The sequence below is a fragment of the Euprymna scolopes genome, chromosome 8 (assembly GCF_053919585.1).
Source record: "Euprymna scolopes isolate OS-2025 chromosome 8, ASM5391958v1, whole genome shotgun sequence".
Lineage (NCBI taxonomy): Eukaryota > Metazoa > Mollusca > Cephalopoda > Sepiida > Sepiolidae > Euprymna > Euprymna scolopes.
Window position 1 is genome coordinate 52,460,909 of NC_136489.1, and position 22,439 is coordinate 52,483,347.

At 31.0% G+C, this 22,439-nt stretch overlaps 1 protein-coding gene across 4 annotated transcripts in view; it reads right to left on the reverse strand.

The window, feature by feature from the left end:
* The window catches only part of LOC145283568 (uncharacterized), a 138,801-nt gene that overhangs the window by 48,168 nt on the left and 68,194 nt on the right, over positions 1 to 22,439 (reverse strand). Inside the window, exon 1 of one of the 4 annotated variants that reach the window (XM_080132478.1) lies at positions 13,687 to 13,815. The exons of 1 other annotated variant lie outside the window; for it this stretch is intronic. In XM_080132478.1, the coding sequence (XP_079988604.1) occupies positions 13,687 to 13,727 (41 nt within the window). In that variant the 5' untranslated portion in view covers positions 13,728 to 13,815. Of the gene's footprint in view, positions 1 to 6,208; positions 6,366 to 13,686; positions 13,816 to 22,439 lie in introns of those variants that run through there. 2 more of the 4 variants (XM_080132475.1, XM_080132476.1) reach the window with 2 other exon arrangements.

A 22,439-nucleotide genomic window follows, 5' to 3' on the forward strand; every position in this document is an offset into this window, starting at 1 on the left:
TCATGGGAATTTTTCTTTGAAGGATCATCCCTGGAAAAGGCGGTATGGATCTAAAAATACTACTTCAAAGTAAAAAATAAATAAATAAATAAAATAAAAAAAAACAATAAACCAACGATGAGTGTTAGATGAATGAATTCCAACCCAGAAAACAGCAATTCTTCCCCATTGTCAGAAATGTCACTCATAGAATGTGAAAACTAAAGGACAAAATATAGGAAACGAGAGTTAAAAGGTTGCCGAAAGTAATCCCAAGATCTACTCTCTACTGAATACAGTATATTATTAGTATTTTTTGTTGTGAGATTTAAAGATGACTATGAAGCGGTTTCGTTTCAAGAGGTAGGAAGTTCTGTGTTCAATTTTGAGAGTGTATCTGAAGAGTGTACGAAGCATTGATTTGTATTTGTAGCGACGGTCCCCCGAGGTGGGTTGAGTTGGGTCCAATAGTTTTATCTGCATCGCGCGTCATAGTCGTTTGTAACGTGGTTGTTACATTTTCACTCGAGTCAACACATTGCATGTAGAAACAGTCGCAAAGGAAAAAAATGACTCCAGTTTTTCTCAGATTTAACAAAAAAGCATTTATCAACAATACTTTCCAAACCACGTCTGCAACTTATGTTTTAAAAAAAATTTTTTTACAGTTCCACGATAAACTCGATTAGTAACAAAATCACCCCCCCCCGCTTTATTGTAGTCTCTAAATACAGGAAAGCCTTCTACTCTAATAGTTTCTTCACTCGGACAGCTAGACGTTGCAATTTCCTTCCTGTTACCTGTTTCCCTGACTGTACTGACATGCGGAAGTTTAAATGTAACTTCAACCAACATCTTGCTCATTTCCCCTAAACATGGTCTCAAATAGTAACTCCTTACGTCCAAGTGACGATATGCCATGTTTGGGATGAACGTGAGTAAGCAAAAATAAAAATTGAATTTTTTTTCCTGATGAATCACCACATATGAAGATCATCAAATAATGGTTAATGAGATGGATAAATTGTCATTTGAATGAGGAATACTACAAAAGGATTTAAAATGTTGAATGAACAAAATTTGATTATTTTTTAGGAAGATTTATGACAAACTAGCAGGAAGACCAGACGTTGATCGGGATTGAATGATGATCAATGAATGTTTCATATTTTTTTATCATCGAGGTCGATGTAATCGCGCATTTTCAATCGAATCGATTGACTGCCTGCTCTAGTTCGGAACCCATCGGCACCGGGAGGAAGCTTCACATGCCTCCCCGCAGTGACTTAGTCCACAATTCTTTGTAGTTCACATTGCACTTAAAAACCCTACTGATAAAGCTATGAAATTATTTTATATATATAATGTGCATTAAACAGAAACATTTATCATATTAAAGAATCTACTGATGATTTTATATGCTTTGCTTGTTGCTTGTGCGGTGATAATGACTAATTAAAGTTTAAACTGCAAAAGTCAAGTATCATGCTTTAATTGTGCACTAAACAGATTAATTTCAAAGGCGCCACTGTTATATCAAATAATCTTCTGTTGATTTTATATGTTGTGCCTTTCGGCTTGTGTGGTAATGAAAGTTCTCAAATGCAACTGTGATGTTATGCTGTGTAAGTTGTTAATTTTGGTCAAAATCGCCTGTCCTTCTTTCATCGGACTATTTCGATTATCGATAATCGATACTTATGGACTTCAAAACGGCTAAGCCGACCTTTTAAAATTTTACACAAATGTACTTGATGTGTCTGGGAGTGTTCTTAGACAGGTTTTGTATCAGAATGCCTCCGATAAGACTCGAAAATCGAAAAAATCCGACTAAATAATGAAAGTCTAATTTTTACCAAAGTTTACACCTTATAAAGCTTAACATCGCAATTGTATTCAAGAAGTTTTATTATCGCACAACCAGAAAGGCCCAAGGTTCTTTGATAAGAAAGAGGCGAGTTCGAAGTGAATGTTTCTGTTTAGAGCACAATTGAACCATGCTACTTGAGTTTAGCATTTTAAACTGTGATTGAAGGCATTATATAAAAATTTAATGAAATCAACAGTAAGTTCCTTAAAGTGCAATTTAGAATACAATGTGTTGTTGATTAAGCCAATGCGGGAAAGCGCGTACTTCCTCCCAGTGCATCGTGGTGGGTCACCGACTAGAGCAGACAATCAATCAATTTGACTGAAAAAATGGGCAATTTCACCAATTTCAATGACAATACAAGTATGGGATGGTGGAACATTTGATCCTCGTTCAATCTCTGGCAACATCGGGGTTCCCTGCTAAGAATGATATAAGGACAGTTATTCATTCTCTATAATGAAATAGGAGACTAACATTATAACTAAATTGTACAAAATATTAATTTATTAGACGCTGTTAAAAAAAACTTCATTCATTCATTTAGCTTTATACAGTAAAGCTAAGTTTTAATAAATTGAACGTATTGTTGTTGCTTGTATTTTTATCGTTGATCATTGAAATATGTCACCATTGTAAAAGAATTTGAGGGCGAATATAATTTTATTCGACAGAAATTAAATACGAGCACAGTTTTGTTGCAATGGACGTAAGCCAAGTTCCCACAAAGCACACTAACGGATAAAATTAGAATATTTAGTTTGCAACAATATATATATATATATATATATATATATATATATATATATATATATATATATATATATACATACACACTAGCTGGACGCCCTGCGTTGCCCAGTCATACAATACGCTTAAAGATATTTTAATTTATGCAGATTGCGTATGTATTATTATAGAATCAATCCTGTTTTTAATATTGAATATTACGAGCATAAAAAAAAAAATAATAATGGTAATGTCGTTCATCATATTTCGTCCATGTTTGATATTTCGGCTTGACGATGAATGCGCTGGAAAAGTCACTTATATTTAGTTTTAAAATATGCAAACGAAGAAATGATTTGTGGCGATTTTTGAATAGTGACTCTTATTTTATTGTACATTGAACTCATTAATAAAAAAAATAAAAATAAAATGGTGAGGTAAAATAAACAGGCTGATCATTGGATCATTCGATCTGTAGTTCAATGCTCTACCACTGAACTACATCCCCAGATGTCAATAATTCTGTTTTTTTTTTTGTTTTTTTTTTAAAGAAGAAATCATTTGCGAAGTTTTATTATCTCCTTTACCGGTGTAACATAAGCATTCCCCTGAAAAAATTCTTCTTTTTATTTATAAAAAAAAACACTATTTTTAGGATCGGATTTTTTCGACTTTCGATACATACGGATGAATTTCTGTAACGAACATATCTAAGCTCACTATTAGACATACAAATTGCCTCTGTGTTAAATTTAAAAAAGATAAGCTCAGCCATTAGGGAACCTATAAGGAAGGGACTCACACACACAAAGTGACATATATATGTATATATATTATATTATATTATATTATATTATATATATATACACACACATTTATATATATATATATATATATATATATATATATATATATATATATATATATATATATATATATAGTCATCCACATACAGTACTGTTACGCTGTTTCACAGCTCATCAGTGCGGCTAGACAGGGAACTGCCTCAAGCCAGGATCTAAACCCGACCGCTCAAATGACAGTCAAGGCTTCTCACCATTGTGCTATACGGCTGCTGCTGTGTGGATAATGAATTAACGATGTTTTTACATCATCCAAATGCCTCCGCTCGATTTGTTTACACAAAGAGCATCGCTTAATACGCTAATGCCAGTTTGTATATCACTTCCCAATATGCTCAACCCAAGATAGGGAGCATTATAGCCATCCACCTACAGTACTGTTTATGCAAAATGAGTAGATTGTTCAATATTATAGAAGTATACCCATTAGATTAGCGAGCTTAAGCCACGTTAACTCTGGTTAGTACTACATGTGTGACCGTTTACCAGGCGCTGTATGTGGGGAGGGACGTTACACCTGTCTGCAAAAATAAAAAAGAAAAAAATATTGTCGTCAAATTGAGACACCTAGCAAAATATAGTCCCCATTATCAAGCGTGGCGACTACGGCAAAACCCTAAATGACACACACCAATAATGTTAAAAGAAATAAAGGAGGAGTTTCTGCGTTAGTTCATAACCCACTTCCATAAAATGATAAACAAAAATAAAAATAATCATGATGCATGTAACTGTGGTGGAAAGAAAATACCGTACACCAAAAATGACGCAAATTGATCAAATAGTTTTATCTTCATAAAGAAAATCATTTTAAAGCAATTAATGAGCACTCGTATCTCATTTTATCATGTTAAGAATGGCTTTCTAAACTCTCAAAATGTTTAAATTATTCAAAATTATCACTCTTATTCTTCAAAATTACAACCAGAGAACGTCAATCGTCGTTTATTTAAAAAATGAAAAAAATCAATAAGAATTCTTGTTCAATTTCCGTATTTTTTTTTGTGTACAATATTTTGTCATGGATGCGTACACCATGAATATTTTTTTAATTTTCGTTTTTTCATTGGTGATAGTTAGGCATTTTCACTAAATCTAATGTTCCATAAGTAATCAAAAACCCTGATGATGATGATGATGATGATGATGATCATGATGATGATACCAGGTTGATAAGAAAACAGTGTCGGTGTTTTCTATAATTCAAACATGCGATTCAATTTCCAAATAACTACTCAATTGAAGATGTTAGCATCTAATATTCGATTTAATTTCTTTTGCCAACCTTGTATTATGAGTTGCTAGGGTAAACATGAACTGTTATTAGTTTTACAGTTTAAGTTTAGACGTTTATAAAATGATTTGTTTGTATTTTTTGAATTCTTCGGACTACTATTCTCATCAATGTTCCAGTCAATGTAACCCCCGACTTTCCTCAGGTGTATCCTGTCGCATTCGGGAATCTGAACGCAATTTACAACGAAATCCTTGATTTAATCCACGGCAGTAGCATGTTCTCGCTCCGATAGTCATGACTAAAGGTAAAAGTCTTAAGTAATTCGGGTATTTGTGCAGAATTTGAACCAGGCATAACTAACTGGCCGCTCGGCTTTGCTCGGAACATGACGTCAACCGCCGGGTTTCGTCGTCGATTATCAAAGCGTAACAACGCTACCCAAGGGAAATACTGAAGAAAACAGATAATGATAAAATCATCAGAAAAATACAATAACGAAGATAAAAAACAACGACCTACCATAACACTTTCTGTTTATTCTTGTACAAATTTTTAAGTGAACCCCCCCCCAAGTTGTCTCTTTTGTTTCAACCTTTTTTGCTGTCAAACTAAATTGAACAAAATTAATAAGAGAATAATTTTTTTGTTTATTTTTTATATTTTTTAAAAACGTTTGTTTAAAAAAAGCACTTTTTATGTGTTTTTCATGTATTAATTTTTTTTCATTTTTTTCTTGGTTTTGTAACAATAATTTTTAAAATTAAAAAAAAAAGTAAAAATATATGTTTTTTCTCATTTTTTTCTTTTCATGAACAAGAAATTAAGACAGCCTGGATATTCCCTTGGAATTTCGTTCTGGTACATCTCCAGCCACAATAACGGATTCTCTTTTATCGATGACGCAACTCTCACTCCGAGACGCGCAATTTTTCTTTGATACGATTTTTTTTCTTTGGTAATATGAAACGAAATCTTCTGACGTCTGCAACTGTTGATCCAAAGCGGAGATATTAATCTTGTATAAAATTGTTAGAAACGGCCGTTTGAGGGTGTGCTGTTTACTTAATTTATTGATTTTTTTCTTCCAATATTTTCCCCTCAAAGATCTTCTGCTCCTTTGCCGCGCATTGTTTTACTGATCGGCCTCTTACGTCAGATTACAGTAAAAAAAACAACAAACAAACGAACAAACAACAAAAAACGAGCAGACGGTTAGTTACGTCTGGTTCAAATTCTGCACATTTACCGTAATTCGTAATAATATTTTGAGTGTCACCCATACTTAGGATTGAGCCTTTAACCCCCAGAAAACTAACTTACATCTGAATTTTACAAGTACTGCATCTATTAGGTCACTTGTCTTTGAATAGCACTCAGAATGAGAACAGTAGTCCAAATGATAAAAAATAATATGAAATAACCATCTATATCTAAAAAATTCAGAGTTGTTTGGTTGTTATTAGTTCTATTCTCATTTTATTACAAGATATGAATTCTTTAGAATAATGAAATAGTCATTAAAATTCTTACCCTTTGGGCGATTCCATTTTCGGTGATTGTTTTAAGAAATACAGTATATCTGAAATGACGCTTGAGGTTTTTGACCAGCTTTCACAAAGGAACAGAAGGGCGGTACACCCAAAGCCGACGAAATAATTTTAATAATTGTTCGATGGCATAAAAACCAAAATATAACACTATTGTAACGTCACCCATGACGTCATAATAGTTGTTGATTGCAGTTTCCATGAATAGAAACTAGTGCTAATTTTGTTTTAAGCTTTTAAATTCATATTTTCAATAGACGTCCTTGCGTTTCTGGCTCTCAGGTTAGTTTTATCTGTTGGCGAACTAAATCTGCCCAGTGTTCATGTCATCCTCTTAGAAATTATCTCCCCATTTTGGCTGCAATGGAAGAGTTGCCCTATCTCGTATGTCACACTAAGTCAAAGTTGGTTCATTGTTTATTGTCTGAGATACCACTCAATGAATTAGTTTGTTGGTTGCTTTTGTTTTATGGCATATCAACTCTTTTCAGGTTATTTAATGCCAAATCCAGTTATTTTGAAGAAAAGTTTTTAAATAGAATATATATATATATATATATTTTCAAGCAGGTTTCTATTTCACCCATAGTTGGGACCCTAATAGGTACTACCACTCCGGGTCAGAGTGAACCTGAGAGCAATGGCAATTAAAGGGTGACTCCACACTCCCCAAAGCCCGCAAGCTAGGGTCACATGATTGGATATAGTTTAAGGTCATATTCAGAACCCAATGAATTAGTACGGGTCTGATATGACAATTTTATGGGCACACGTACCGACTCTGTCATGGTGTGTAACGTAGTACCCAAGTTTACACACGTGTTATCATGCAGACCTAACACGTTGTAGGCTTCGTTGGAAGGCACATAAGAAAAGAAGACTCAGGTTAAGATCGATCTCCTGGTGAAGATTGTAAACTTGAGGCTTTCCAGATTAAAACAGTTAGCATGTTGATTATTGCACTTGTTGCGTGCAGTAATGTCTATTCACCTCCACGATCTAGGTAAAGAATATACTATTAGGTTGAGAAGAAAGTTCTTGCGACATTTTTGATTTTGATTTCAAATGATGTATTTTCAAATAAGTTTTCGTTACAATACCTTTAATTTATGCCTCGTTTTAAGAGCGTTTTTTGCTCTAGCAATCGTTTAAATTATAATTGTTTTAAACCAATTATATCTTCTTTTCAGAATGTGGAATACAAGACAGGAAAAAAACAAATTCGCACACTTTTCTCATTTCAATTCAAGGTAGGCGGAAAAGCTGCTTAAAGGGCTTGCGATATTAACGAAGCGTTTGGCAAAGGAACCATTACCGAACGCATAGCACAGAAATTTCGGGGCGGCGACGAGAGTTTTGAAGATGATGAGCGTAGTGGTCGGCAATCGGATGCTGACAACGATCAATTAAAGGCCGTAGTCGAAGCCAATCAACGTCCAACTCTTCGAGAACTTGCTTCTAAATTGTACATAATGTATACGAATATTTCCACCAACTATAGAGATTAGAAAAACAAAAAAACTTGATAAATAAGTGCCCCAGGAATTGAACAACAACAACAACAACAACAACAACAACAACAACAACAACAACAACAACAAATTTTACGCAACAAGAACGACCCGTTTCTCGATTGGGGTTTTAATTGCGATGAAAAGAGTTTTTTTTACAACAACCGGCGACACTCAGCTCAGTGGTTAGACGCCAACGATGCTCCACGATAATTTTCTGAATCCACAGTTGCACCAAAAGAAGGCCGTGCTGACTGTTTGGTGGTCTACGACCGGTCTCATCCATTACAGTTTTTTGAATGCAGGCGAAACTATTACGGCGGAGAAGTACTGTCAACAAATGGATGAAATTCATCAGAAACTGCGACAATAACACCCAGTCCAGAAAAAAGGCCCAATTCTCCTCTACGACAATGCCCAACCGCTAGTTGCTTAACCGACCTGCAAATGTTGAATGAATTGGGCTACGAAACTCTATCTCATCCGCCATACTCTCCACACCTCTCAGCTACCACTTTTTTAAACATCTTCATGCGTGAAAAATGCCTCAGAAACTTAAGCGATATAAAAAATGCCTTCAGCTACTTCATCACAACCAGAAAACAAGTTTTTTTTTACGTTACTGGCATAAATACATGTATTTTGCGTTTGCAAAAGCGTGTTGATTGTAATGGTGCTTATTTCGATCAATAAATTTTTGTTTGAGTCGAGATATGTTTATCTGAATTTAAAAGTTAAATACCGCAGTAAATTTCATTTCAACCTTATATATATATATATATATATATATATATATATATATATATATATATATATATATATATATATATATACTAGCATGGGTGCCCGGCGTTGCCCGGGTGTTTGGAGGTGTATGTTGAGCAAAAAACAAAACAAAAAAAAAGCGGTCAATTTTTAAAACTTTGACTCCTATTATGACCCCTTAACATTTATTGTTTTGGGCTCAAATCAAGTGATTAAGTTAGATCCATGTCTATATCTCAAATTTCAAGTGTTCAGACCCAAAATTGTCGGAGGAGTTTGGTAGAGTTCTCAAAGGTCAAATCGTTGAACTTTGACCCCTTAATCGTCAAATGTCTGGCCGAAAACCAATCACATCGATTTTCTCAAATCTTAGTACCCTGTATATTAAATTTCGAGCCTGTAGACTTAAAATTGACAGAGTTATTGCGTAGGGAAATGTACACACACAGACACACAGAACAGACAGACAGACACTTTCACTTATATATATATATACATATATATATATATATATATATATATATATATATATATATATATATATATATATAACACTTTATAAATATCAGCCCGACAAACTGGAATAGGATGGCTTTAAGATAAACAAATTTAAATGGCGTAGATAAAAACAATATGTATTCGAGAACAATCGTTGACATTTTCCATAACAGAAAACTTTAATCGCGTTAGTTGGCCACGTTTCGATTTTTCTAAATATATTAACAGATGAATATATATACTTGCACCCCTCCTCTCTCTCTCTCTCTCTCTCTCTCTCTCTCTCTCTCTCTATATATATATATATATATATATATATATATATATATATATATAAACCATTATATCATTTCTTTTAGCCATTTTCCCTAAAAAAGATCAAACTTCTTAAAACTTCATAAAATGAGAAAATAATGCATTCTATATTGTATTCCTTGATCATCGTTTGTGATGTGGCGCCGTGGATAGAGGCATTGAGTCTCCACGTTTCCAGTTGAGTATTGTCTAAAGATAGCGGTTTCAATCCTATCCAATCAGTCCAGAGGATCAGTTGGCCAAAAACGTGGTAAGACAACAATTATGGAAGGCAGTAATTACTGGGAATAAGTTACAAGACTTAGCATTCATATTCCATCGCAGTTAACCACTTGAAGAAGGCTAGACGACAAGTTGGTTGAAACGTGGTGAAACAGTAAATTTGAAGAGGAGGATAACAGTCTGCAAAAGAATGAATACGTTGTTTTTAATGTTAGTCAACAAAAACTTTCTAATTGTCAATTTACATACTCAAATTCCCCCCTCTCTTTACACACACACACACACACACATATATATATAATTAAATCTAATATATATTTAAATTAAGTCTACGATGAATGATGGGCTGTCTATCTCTTCCAGCGTTCTTGTAACCTATTATTCTGTTCTTCTGTAAATACACAACTTTGTAAATATGCCACTGAGTTGTCTTATTTATTATCGAATCAAAATAACGACGAAGAACTCGAACATATTCGAATACAATATAATTTGCACTTATACTGCAGACAAAACTGACAATGAGAACTCTGGCTTTATCCAAAAAGACAAGTTATATGCTCAAGAAAATCTGAATTGCAACAGAAACAGCAAGAAGTAAAAAGCTATACTGGAATTTTAATACAAGAGATGTAAGATGCAATGTTGGGACGACTAATCGGAATTGGAAATCGGAAAAATTGAGATATTTTGGAGCGTCGGAAAAATATGTGCCTATTTTCTGATGCTAAAACGATTCTTTTAATTGTTTTTCTATTTAATTTCGTCTAACGCAAAATATTCCAGTGCTGGTAGTAATGAGAAAATAAGAAACATTTATTGATAAAAGTAAATTCGATAGGTCATCCCCCACACAAAAGTACTTTTACGTTTGACAAAATATCTGCATATTTAACACGTGTTTCATATAACAACTCTATAGTTAAATATTTAAAAATCCATAAAGAATCGAGATTTGAATCTGCAATTGTATCGGAATCGAGAATTTATTACAGAATGGAGAATTGTATCGGAATCAGGAAAAATATTGGGATCGTTCCATCCATTTTCTTTTCGATGGGTTCTTATGAACCCATCGAAAAGAAAATCTTCAATGTCAGAAAAGTTTTCGCTTTCGAGGAAAATTAAAAAGGATTTCAAAACGAACATGATTCGTTCGATCGCGAAAAACAAAAATCAAGCAGTGATCTGTCGATTTAGTTTTCCTTTTTTATTTTTTAGTCAGAAGCACGTAAATAAATTTAATAGAGATTACTTTTTTCTCTCGCTAAAAAGTGAACAATTTATGTCCTTGTGAGAAAAGTTACAGTCGTGTAAAATCCATAATAAAGTCGCGAACCTTCTTTCAGTTAAGAAAGTGGAATAATAAGTGCATTGTTAGACATCTTTAAGGACAACAATTCGACTAGAGGAAAATTTCAAAGAAAACCTAATAAAAAATGAAATGTTAGAAGAAAACAAGTTCGAACAAATTAAAAAAAAAATAGGAAAAAATGTACATTAAATGAATTATCGAATAGCGATTAAAATTTTGAAGATGAAAGTGCAGAGCGTTAGCGATAATTTTACTTACGGCTGAAAAACATTATGTTTGCTTGGCGTTTTAGAGGATATAAAGATTTTTGTAATACATGTGCGAATTGAACCGATTTAATCAATGTTCCTTTGGTATCAAGCAAGTTGGGTTGAACGTATCAAATTCGTCAATTATATATCGCCCCACAAAAACTTAATTTGTCGAAGAGTTACAATTATTAAATTGTTTAGCCTTAAAACGTTTCTTTTTCACAAAAGGAGGAAATGTACGAATTTCACAAAGAAAGAAGACGAAGATGACTAATATTGCTAGTGTGGTTAACAAAAATTGCAATAATTTCAAATTGTCGGTGTTGAGTGCCGACACTTTAAAATAGCCTTTTTAAAATTAAGTTAGTATACAATATGAATGAAAAAAATATTAAAAATATAAAGATTCTACTTTTTCAATTCTGTTCCACTCCTGAGCATATACTTTTTACCAGTTGAAAACCAAATCTAATTTGTTACACAGGTCATAATATCAAGTTTCCAGTCTGTAGACCAAAAAATGCCACAGAGTAGTTTGACAGAAACCGTTCTGCACGCACACACAAACACATAAAATTACTTATATATATATATATATATAATCCCCTACCTTACTCCCTTTCATTATCTCACCTCCCTCCAAAACCCCTACTGCTCACCTTTACAAAGTATACACCCCACTTTCTTCCAAAGCGGATACCACACCCGAATATCCTATAAAAACCGAATGTAATCTTTACTTTTTTGAGTCCGATGAGGTAGTCTCCTTCAATTAGGATTCCACCGAAACATGTATGCGCATATATAACCAATAATGTTTGTATAATAAATAGACCATATGCCAGCTCTGTCATCCATTGAGCACTCTTTAATAATCACACGGGTTTCATTGGATTTACCTCTAGGAAACCAATCGATACAACCGTTACACACACACACACACACACACACACACACACACACACACACATATATATATATATATATATATATATATATATATATATACTAGCAGGTTGTCTGACGCTGCCCGGTTGTAAAATATGCTTAAATATGATATATTTCGTATTTATGATTATACTGTACACACTTACCTAATATATGTTAGTGATTTTAAAAGTAAAAAAAATGTGACTTGGATGGTAGCAGCTGGAATCAACACCAAAGCATTTAGGGCTGCAGCCTTCTGAGCTAAGTATAGATAGATTAGAATAGTTTAAAAATAAACAGACTTTAACGTATAAAGGTATACGAGGGGCGTGCAATAAGTAATGCCCCTAACCCACTTCCAGTATCTGATCTAGCTGAAATTTTGCATGTGCAATGATTTATATCTCAACAGGTTATGTGGCAAATTACAGCTCTGAACTAATTGTGGTTTCTGTTTTACAGGTGTTTGAACTAAGTCAGGTGTGAAATGGAGACTGTTGAATGTCGAGTAGTGATCCGGTTTTTGTATTTAAAAGGACGCACACCACAGAAGACTTTTGATGAAATGAAAGAAACTCATGGTGATAATGACTCATCATATGACCTTGTAAAACGCTGGCATCGTGAATTCAAACATGGCCGGAAGTCTGTGGAAACAGCTCCCAGACCTGGTTGCTCCTCTTCTGCCATTGATAAAGCATCTGTCCGTCAAGTTGAGGCTGCCATTTTGAAAGATCGGCGCATTACTATTCGCCAAATAGACCAAGATGTCAAGATTAGTACAGGGTCTGTGGAAACTATCATTCATGACCATTTTCATATGCATAAGGTGTCTGCCAAATGGATTTCCAGGTTGCTCACTTCATTCCAAAAGTGAGAACGCGTCGAGTGCTCGAGGATGAATTTGGAGATGTGCCAAGAAGATGAGTCAAAGGTTTTCAAAAGACTGATTACACAGGATGAAACCTGGGTCCATCACTATGATCCAGAGATCAAAGCCCAGTCAATGCAATGGAAGCACTTGGACTCACCACCTCCAAAGAAAGCAAGAGTGCAGCCCTCCGCTGGCAAGGTCATGCTCACAGTCTTCTGGGACCAGGACGGAGTAGTGATGACAGATTTCTTGGCAAAGAGTAGCACAATTACAGGAGCCTATTATGCTTTACTTTTGAGAAACTTAAGGGAAGTTATCAAAATCAAGAGGCGGGGCAAGATCAGCAAAGGTACTCTCCTCTTGGAGGACAACGCTCCGGCCCACAACTCGCATGACGCCAGATTAGAAGGACGGGCGTGTGGTTATGAAATCCTTCCTCATCCTCCCTACTCTCCTGACCTCGCACCCTCTGACTTTCACCTCTTCCCGGCTATGAAGTTGTTTTTGAAAGAAAAGCGTTTCGCGGATGATGCAGCCTTGATTTCTGAAGTCACGTCGTGGTTGGAGGATCAACCTGGGGTGTTCTACAAAAACGGTCTCCAAAGCTGCATCAAACGATGGAAGAAATGCATAACTCTGGGTGGTTCCTATGTAGAGAAAGACTAATAACTGTATCAAGTTTCGTTGCTCTACTGCTATGGGAAGTGGGTCAGGGGCATTATTTATTACACACCCCTCGTATTTGCGCATGCAGAGAAGTAATACGTACAGTTGACTTACGCTTGACAAGTTCTATTTTTCATGACCATTTTCATATACATAAGGTGTCTTAGTAGCCATTTTTACCGGCTAAAAACCAAATCGAATTAGCTCCACATGTCCACATTCCCTATGTATCAAGTTGCAAGTCTGTAGACCGAAAATTGAGAGAAGAGTTTGTTAGAGAGATTCCGATACACAGACAATAATGCATAATATATAAAATATATATAAATAAAACTGTACATAGTAGTAAAATGAAACCAATTATCTAATAAGAACACAGAAGGAATGGTCAATTAAAGATCATTTCATAAATGTGAAAATTTAAAGAAAAATGCAAATCAGTTAATGTTTTTGAAGTCGCCCACATATCCACGATTGTATAAATCTGAATTTTTATAATCGTTTTTATGTGAATTTTTATGTGTAAAGATTTATAACCAATCTGAAGTAATTAGCACATCACATAAATCTCAATAACTCGGGTTCGATTTAAACAGTTTGATAAATGATAAACCATTAATTTAGAGGTCAAATTTTTAATTGCTTTTAAGTTGTACTAGAACAATTAAATGCGGAAATCACGTATTATTGGGATTCTTCGGACCACTGTTCTTATCTTGTCTCATTTTCACAACGTTTCGGTCGATGTAATCTCCGACCTTCTTTAGGGGTATTTTGTCGAATTCAGAAATGTTTCTATCAAACTCAGGAATTTGGACGGCATTTCGAATGGAACCATTTATTTACTTCACGGTGTTAGCATGTTCTTATTTTCTCAGTCATGATTAGATAGAGGTCCTTATTAATTCGCAACTGCGTTTTTCAGTCGCCCAAACTGAGAATAAAACTTTCAGGAGAATATCACTTTCGCAATTGATTTTCCAAGTACTCTAACTACTGCGCCACGAGGCCTTGCGGACAATTCTAGTATGAATTTTGGGATCAGCCTTAAACCTATTTTATTCCTAGTTGTAAATATCACTATTAAATACTATTATTGCTATATATATATTATCGTATAACTATTTCATTTAATCACATGAATTAATAGACAAAGATATAACTTTATGCGTAAATTTTCAGTATTTACTTCAACAGTGCTCGATACATACGTAGAGCTAGATAGTAAGTATGAAGATATATATGGCAATTAAGCTACACAGAATATTCCACATTTTATTCTCGTGAGAATTCGTCAAGCTTATCTTTCAACCCGGATTCTTTCAAAGATATTCCAGGAAGAGTTACAAAATCAAAAGCAACGAATACTGATATATTCCAAAATGAATTGTGCTTTTTTTAAAAAAATGTATATTCCAGTTTTTATGATAAGCCTGACGAATTCCCACGAGAATGAAATGCGGAATATTCTGTGTAGCTTAATTGCCATATATATATTCATAACTTACTACACACACACACACACACACACACACATATATATATATATATATATATATATATATACATATATATGAATGGAAATTCTGAATTAAATCATATAGATTCACGAAAAATATGTGTTACAAGGAAAATAAACGATTTTAATTAATGATTTTTAATGAATGATTCATCTTATCAGCGGAAATGTTATTAGTAAAATAGATGTAGGTAATGAAAATTTTGCTTATTAGTAAAAAAATTGGAAATTGCATTTAAAATGATAGTATGAAAAAGATATTTCAGAAAGAGTTATAAAGTCGACAGCAATGAATACTGGTATATTCCAAAATGACTTGTGTGTCTTTTTAAATATATATTCCAGAATGAATTGTATGTTTTTTAAAAATATATATTCCAGAATAAATTGTGTGTGTGTGTTTTTTAAGTATTTATTCCAGAATGAATTGTGTGTGTTTTTTTAAATATATATTCCAAAATAAATTGTGTGTTTTTTAAAAATAAATATTCCAGAATGAATTGTGCCTTTTTAAAAATATATATTCAAGAATAAATTGCGCTTTTTTTAAAAAACATATATTCCAGAATGAATTGGGTGTTTTTTAAAATATATATTCCGAAATGAATTGTGCTTTTTTAAAATATATATGCCCGAATAAATTGTGCTTATTTTAAAATATATATTCCAGAATGAATTGTATGTTTTTTAAAAATATATATTCTAGAATAAATTGTGTGTTTTTTAAATATATATTCCAGACTAAAATTCTGTATTTTTTTAAATATATATTCCAGAATGAATTGTGTGTGTTTTTAAATATATATTCCGGAATGAATTGTGTGTTTTTTAAAATATATATTTCAGAATGAATTATGTGTTTTTTAAATATATATTCCAGATGAATTGTGTGTTTTTAAAAATATATATTCCAGAATGAATTCTGTTTTTTTAAATATATATTCCAGAATGAATTATATGTTCTTTTAAATATATATTCAAGAAAGAATTGTGTGTGTTTTTAAATATATATTCCCGAATGAATTGTGTGTTTTTTAAAATATATGTCAGAATGACTTGTTTGTGTTTTTTAATATATATTCCAGAATGAATTATGTGTTTTTTAAATATATATTCCAGAATGAATTATATGTTTTTTAAATATATATTCCCGAATGAATTGTGTGTTTTTTAAAATATATATACCAGAATGAATTGTGTGTTTTTTAAAATATATATTCCCCAATGAATTGTGTGTTTTTAAAAATATATATTCCCGAATGAATTGTGTGTTTTTTAAAATATATATTCCAGAATTAATTGTGTGTGTTTTTAAATATATATTCCAGAATCAATTGTGTGTTTTTTAATATATATTCCAGAATGAATTATATGTTTTTTAAATATATATTCCAGAATGAATTGTGTGTTTTTAAAATATATATTCCAGAATGAATTGTGCATTTTTTTAATATATATTCCAGAATGAATTGTGTTTTTTTAAAATATATATTCCAGAATGAATTATATGTTTTTTTAAATATATATTCCAGAATGAGTTGTGTGTGTTTTTAAATATATATTCCAGAATGAAATGTGTGTTTTTAAAAATATATATTCCAGAATGAATTGTGCTATTTTAAAAATATATATTACAGAAGGAATTGTGTGTTTTTTAAAAATATATATTCCAGAATGAAGTGTGGGGTTTTGTAATATATATTCCAGAATGAATTGTGTGTTTTAAAAATATATATTCCAGAATGAATTGTGCTTTTTTAAAAACATATATTCCAGAATGAATTGTGTGTTTTTTAAAATATATATTCCAGAATGAATTGTCCTTTTTATAAAAAAATATATTGCTGAATCACTTGTGTTTGTTTTTAAATATACATTCCAGAATGAATTGTGTGTGTGTGTTTTTTAATATATATTCCAGAATAAATTATGCTTTTTTTAAATATATACTCCAGAATGAATTGTGCTTTTTAAAAAATATATATTCCAGAATGAATTGTGTTTTTAAAGATATATTCCAGAATGAATTGTGTGTTTTTTAAAAATATATATTCCAGAATGAATTGTGCTTTTTTAAAATATATATTCCAGAATGAATTGGGTGTTTTTCTAAATATATATTCCAGAATTAATTGTGTGCTTTTTAAAATATATATTCCAGTGCGAATTGTGTCTTTTTAAAAATATATATTCCAGAATGAATTGTGTGTTTTTTAAATATATATTCCAGAATGAATTCTGTGTTTTTTTAAAATATATATTCCATAAATAATTGTGCTTTTTTAAAAAATATATATTCCAGAATGAATAGTGTGTTTTTTTAATATATATTCCAGAATGAATTGTGTGTTTTTTTAAATATATATTCCAGAATATATTGTGTGTGTTTTTAAAGTATATATTCCAGAATGAATTGTGCTTTTTAAAATATATATTCTAGAAGGAATTGTGTGTTATTTTAAATATATATTCCAGAAGGAATTGTGTTTTTTAAAAATATATATTAAAGAAGTAATTGCGCTTTTTTACTATATATTCCAGAATGAATTTTGTGTGTTTTTTTAAATATATATTCCAGAATGAATTGTGTGGTTTTTAAATATATATTCCAGAAGGAATTGTGCTTTTTTTTAACATATATTCCAGAATGAATGGTCCTTTTTATAAAAAATATATATTCCAGAATCACTTGTGCTTTTTATAAAAATATATATTCCAGAATAAATTGTGTTTTTTTAAAGATATATTCCAGAATGAATTGTGTGTAGTTTTAAATATATATTCCAGAATGAATTATGCTTTTTTTTAAATATATATTCCAGAATGAATTGTGGTTTTTAAAAATATATATTCCAGAATGGATTGTGTTTTTAAAGATATATTCCAGAATGAATTGTGTGTTTTTTTAAATATATATTCCAGAATAAATTGTGCTTTTTTAAAAAATATATATTGAAGAATTAATTGTGCTTTTTTTAAAAAAATATATATCTCAGAATTAATTTTTTTTTTAAATATATATTCCAGAATTAATTGTGTATTTTTAAAATATATATTCCGGAATTAATTGTGCTTTTTTAAAATATATATTCTAGAATGAATTGTCCTTTTTTAAAAAAAATATATATTCCAGAATGAATTGTACTTTTTAAAAAAAATATATATTCCAGAATGAATTGTGTTTTTTAAAGATATATTCCAGAATGAATTTTGTGTATTTTTAACTATATATTCCAGAATGAATTGGGTGTTTTTTTAATATATATTCCAGAATGAATTGCGTCTTTTTTTAAATATATATTCCAGAATGAATTGTGTGTGTTTTTTTAAATATATATTCCAGAATGAATTGTGTGTTATTTTAAATATATATTCCAGAATAAATTGTGTGTGTTTTTTAAGTATATATTCCAGAATCAATTGTGCTCTTTTAAATATATATTCCAGAAGGAATTGTGTGTTATTTTAAATATATATTCCATAAAGAATTGTGCATTTTTAAAAATATATATTCAAGAATGAATTGCGCTTTTTTAATATATATTCCAGAATTAATTGTGTTTTTAAATATATATTCCAGAATAAATTGTGTGTTTTTTAAATATATATTCCAGAAGGAATTGTGCTTTTTATTAATATATATTCCAGAATGAATTGTCCTTTTTATAAAAAATATATATTCCAGAATCACTTGTGCTTTTTATAAAAATATATATTCCAGAATGAATTGTGTTTTTTTAAAATATATATTCCAGAATGAATTGTGTGTTGTTTTAAATATATATTCCAGAATGAATTATGCTTTTTTTTAAAAATATATATTCCAGAATGAATTGTGCTTTTTTAAAAATATATATTCCAGAATGGATTGTGTTTTTAAAGATATATTCCAGAATGAATTGTGTGTTTTTTAAAATATATATTCCAGAATAAATTGTGCTTTTTTAAAAAATATATATTGAAGAATCAATTGTGCTTTTTTTAAAAAAATATGTATCTCAGAATGAATTGTTTTTTTTAAATATATATTCCAGAGTGAATTGTGTTTTTTTTTTAATATATATACCGGAATTAATTGTGCTTTTTTAAAATATATATTACAGAATTAATTGTCCTTTTTTTTAAAAAATATATATTCCAGAATGAATTGTGTTTTTTAAAGATATATTCAAGAATGAATTGTGTGTTTATTAAAATATATATTCCAGAATAAATTGTGCTTTTTTAAAAAATATATATTGAAGAATTAATTGTGCTTTTTTTAAAAAAATATATATTCCAGAATGAATTGTTTTTTTTTTTTAATATATATTCCAGAATGAATTGTGTGTTTTTTTTTTTATATATATTCCGGAATTAATTGTGCTTTTTTAAAATATATATTCTAGAATGAATTTTCCTTTTTTTTAAAAAATACATATTCCAGAATGAATTGTGCTTTTTAAAAAAAAAATATATTTCAGAATGAATTATGTGTGTTTTTTTTAATATATATTCCAGAATGAATTACGCTTTTTTTTTAAATATATATATCAGAATGAATTGTGCTTTTTTTTCAAATACATATTCCAGAATGAATTATGCTTTTTTAAAAATATATATTCCAGAATGAATTATGCTTTTTTTAAAATATATATTCGAGAATGAATTATGCTGTTTTTTTAAAATATATATTTAAGAATAAATTGTGCTTTTTTAAAAAATATATATTCCAGGTTAAAAGGTGAAATTTCTGAAGAGCAAAGTAGTTGATATGAAGTTATCCATTATGATAACTATGGTAGAATCTATTAAAAAGTCTTTTGAATAGATTAACCCCGGACCACATCAAGTCTCTGTGTTAATGCATAATAAATCAACGTTAATCTATAGTATATTTTCCATAAATACTAGTTAATTGACTTAGATTTAAGAGATTAACATTTTTTTTCCAGATTTTAAAAATGTTTTTAATTCCAACTTGGCTTAATTCTAAAATTTCAACCTTGCTTCATTCATATGTAAGGTGACAACAAGAACGGATGACTGAGAACCACCCACCTGAATAATGGAAGAGAATAACTTTTATCATGATGATTCACGTCGGTTATCAAATAAAGAGACTATGATCGTTGCTTAATACTCCCTAAACATTGTAAAACAATCCGGCATAAACTAGAGAATTGTAATGGCGACTACGATGATGTGGTTAAAGAAAGCAACCTGACAAAGGATCTGTAGAAAAAGTGTTGGAGGATCCTGGCATCGGAGTTCGGGCTTTGTCTCTTGAATTGAATGTTTCACCCTCTACCTTGCACTAAATGAAAACCTTCACTACTACTCATATAAGTGTCGAAGAGATCAACTACTCAAAGAAAGGCTCGCGAAAACCGTCTGATACAGCCATAGAAACTTCTTAGCAAAGTGAAACATCCTGCAGAACCACAAACAATCTTGTTCTTTTCCGATGAATCAAAAAAAGTTTTCCAAAAATCAAAATCACAACACAAAAAATAATAAATAGTTTGCATACAATCCTAAAGGCTTTCCTTGAATCATGCAGACTAAATGTTTCCAAATTGTGATTTTCGGATGCGTGTCATCAGCGAGTGATGTGAGACCTCCAGATCTTTCAAATAGGTTCTCAGATTTATTTTAGATGAAGATGCTGTACTTAAGCTATGGATTACAACGGTACCTAATAAGAGGTGATATGTATGGCAGCAGGATTCGCCCCCCCCCCTATTGTAACACTTCTGGAAAAAGTGAAAAACAGTTGTCAGCTAATATTTGCAATTACAAAAATCCCAATGTTTGGCTTCGAAACTCCCCTAATCTATACCCGATAGATTATTATATATGGAGCGATGTCGAGAAAGATACCATTCGCATGCCAGTACGATACAGAGATAAGTTAATTGACAGAATTAAAGTGGTTTTTGAGGATCTTCCAAGTGTAAAATCAGCTTGCTCTAGATTCCGGGTCCAGATGAGGCTGCAATACACGTTAATTGCGTTTATTTTGAATGAAACATATTGACAGTAGTCTGGTTTCCTTCCCTATTAAATTTCTTTGAACTCAATTACATTTTTATAGATACCAAGCGCTTTTTTTCATGATAAAACTCTTAAATTGATCCCAAACACTCTTTACATAGTAAAAGTAATGTAAACATATATTAGTATTAACATAAACATGCATAACAGTAAGGTAAATCTATCGTAGAATTAACGAAAATACTTAGTAGAATAAAGTAAACATCGCAGAAATAGCCTAAGTGGCAGTAACGTAAATATATAGAATTAACGTAAATATATAGAATTAACGTAAATATATAGAATTAACGTAAATATATAGAATTAACGTAAATATATAGAATTAACGTAAATATATAGAATTAACGTAAATATATGATGCAAGTAACGTAAACATGTAGAAGTAATGTAACTATACAGTAATATTAAAGTAACGTAAATTCATATTAAACTTAACGTAAATATTATACTTCATATAGAAACAGTGAAACTGCGACCTGTACTATGCAAAACAACACTCACCAAATAATGAAATTGCTATAAGCCAGAAGGTTGGTAAAGTACTTGGACTTATGATAAGTATGGTGATTACTGGGGCTATGACAATATCATATTATTTTTATTGTTTTGACTCTCAAACATATATTCGACATAGTTAGACACAGTTAATCAACCGATTTTATATGAAAGCATATAAGAAGACATCAACAGATACACACTCGAGAGTCAAAACAATGAAAAGAATATGCTGTTGTCTTAGCCCTATTGATTACATCAGCCAGTTCATGCCAGCAGTGAAGACTTATTCGAAAGGTAGAAAGGATCGGAAATAGAATTAATAGACGCAAAACGTCTATTTTATTTAATGACCCCCATATATATAAGACCCTTTTTAGTAATTTATAATTGCCTTTTGTAAGATAAATTATCAGTAGTCTTATCATTTTGACCAGGTGAAAATGTTTGTTCTTTAAAAAATAATTATTAGATCAGGGTTAAGGTTTCGAATGAAGCAGATTTAATTTTTTTCCATCATATTTTCCCTTTTGGCAATGGTTTCAACCATTTGTTTGATTAAAAATTCGATAATATGCGTAAACGATTACTTTCTTAAGTGGTCTTATGATTTTGACCAGGACTATATTTATATATATATATATATATATATATATATATATATATATATATATATATATATATATATATATATATATATATATATATTTATATATATATATATGTTAAATAATGTAACTCTATTCCCTTTCGAGGTAAGCTCCACCGGTTGCAATGCACTTATTGTACCGTTCAAACAACTTCTGGAAGGTTATGG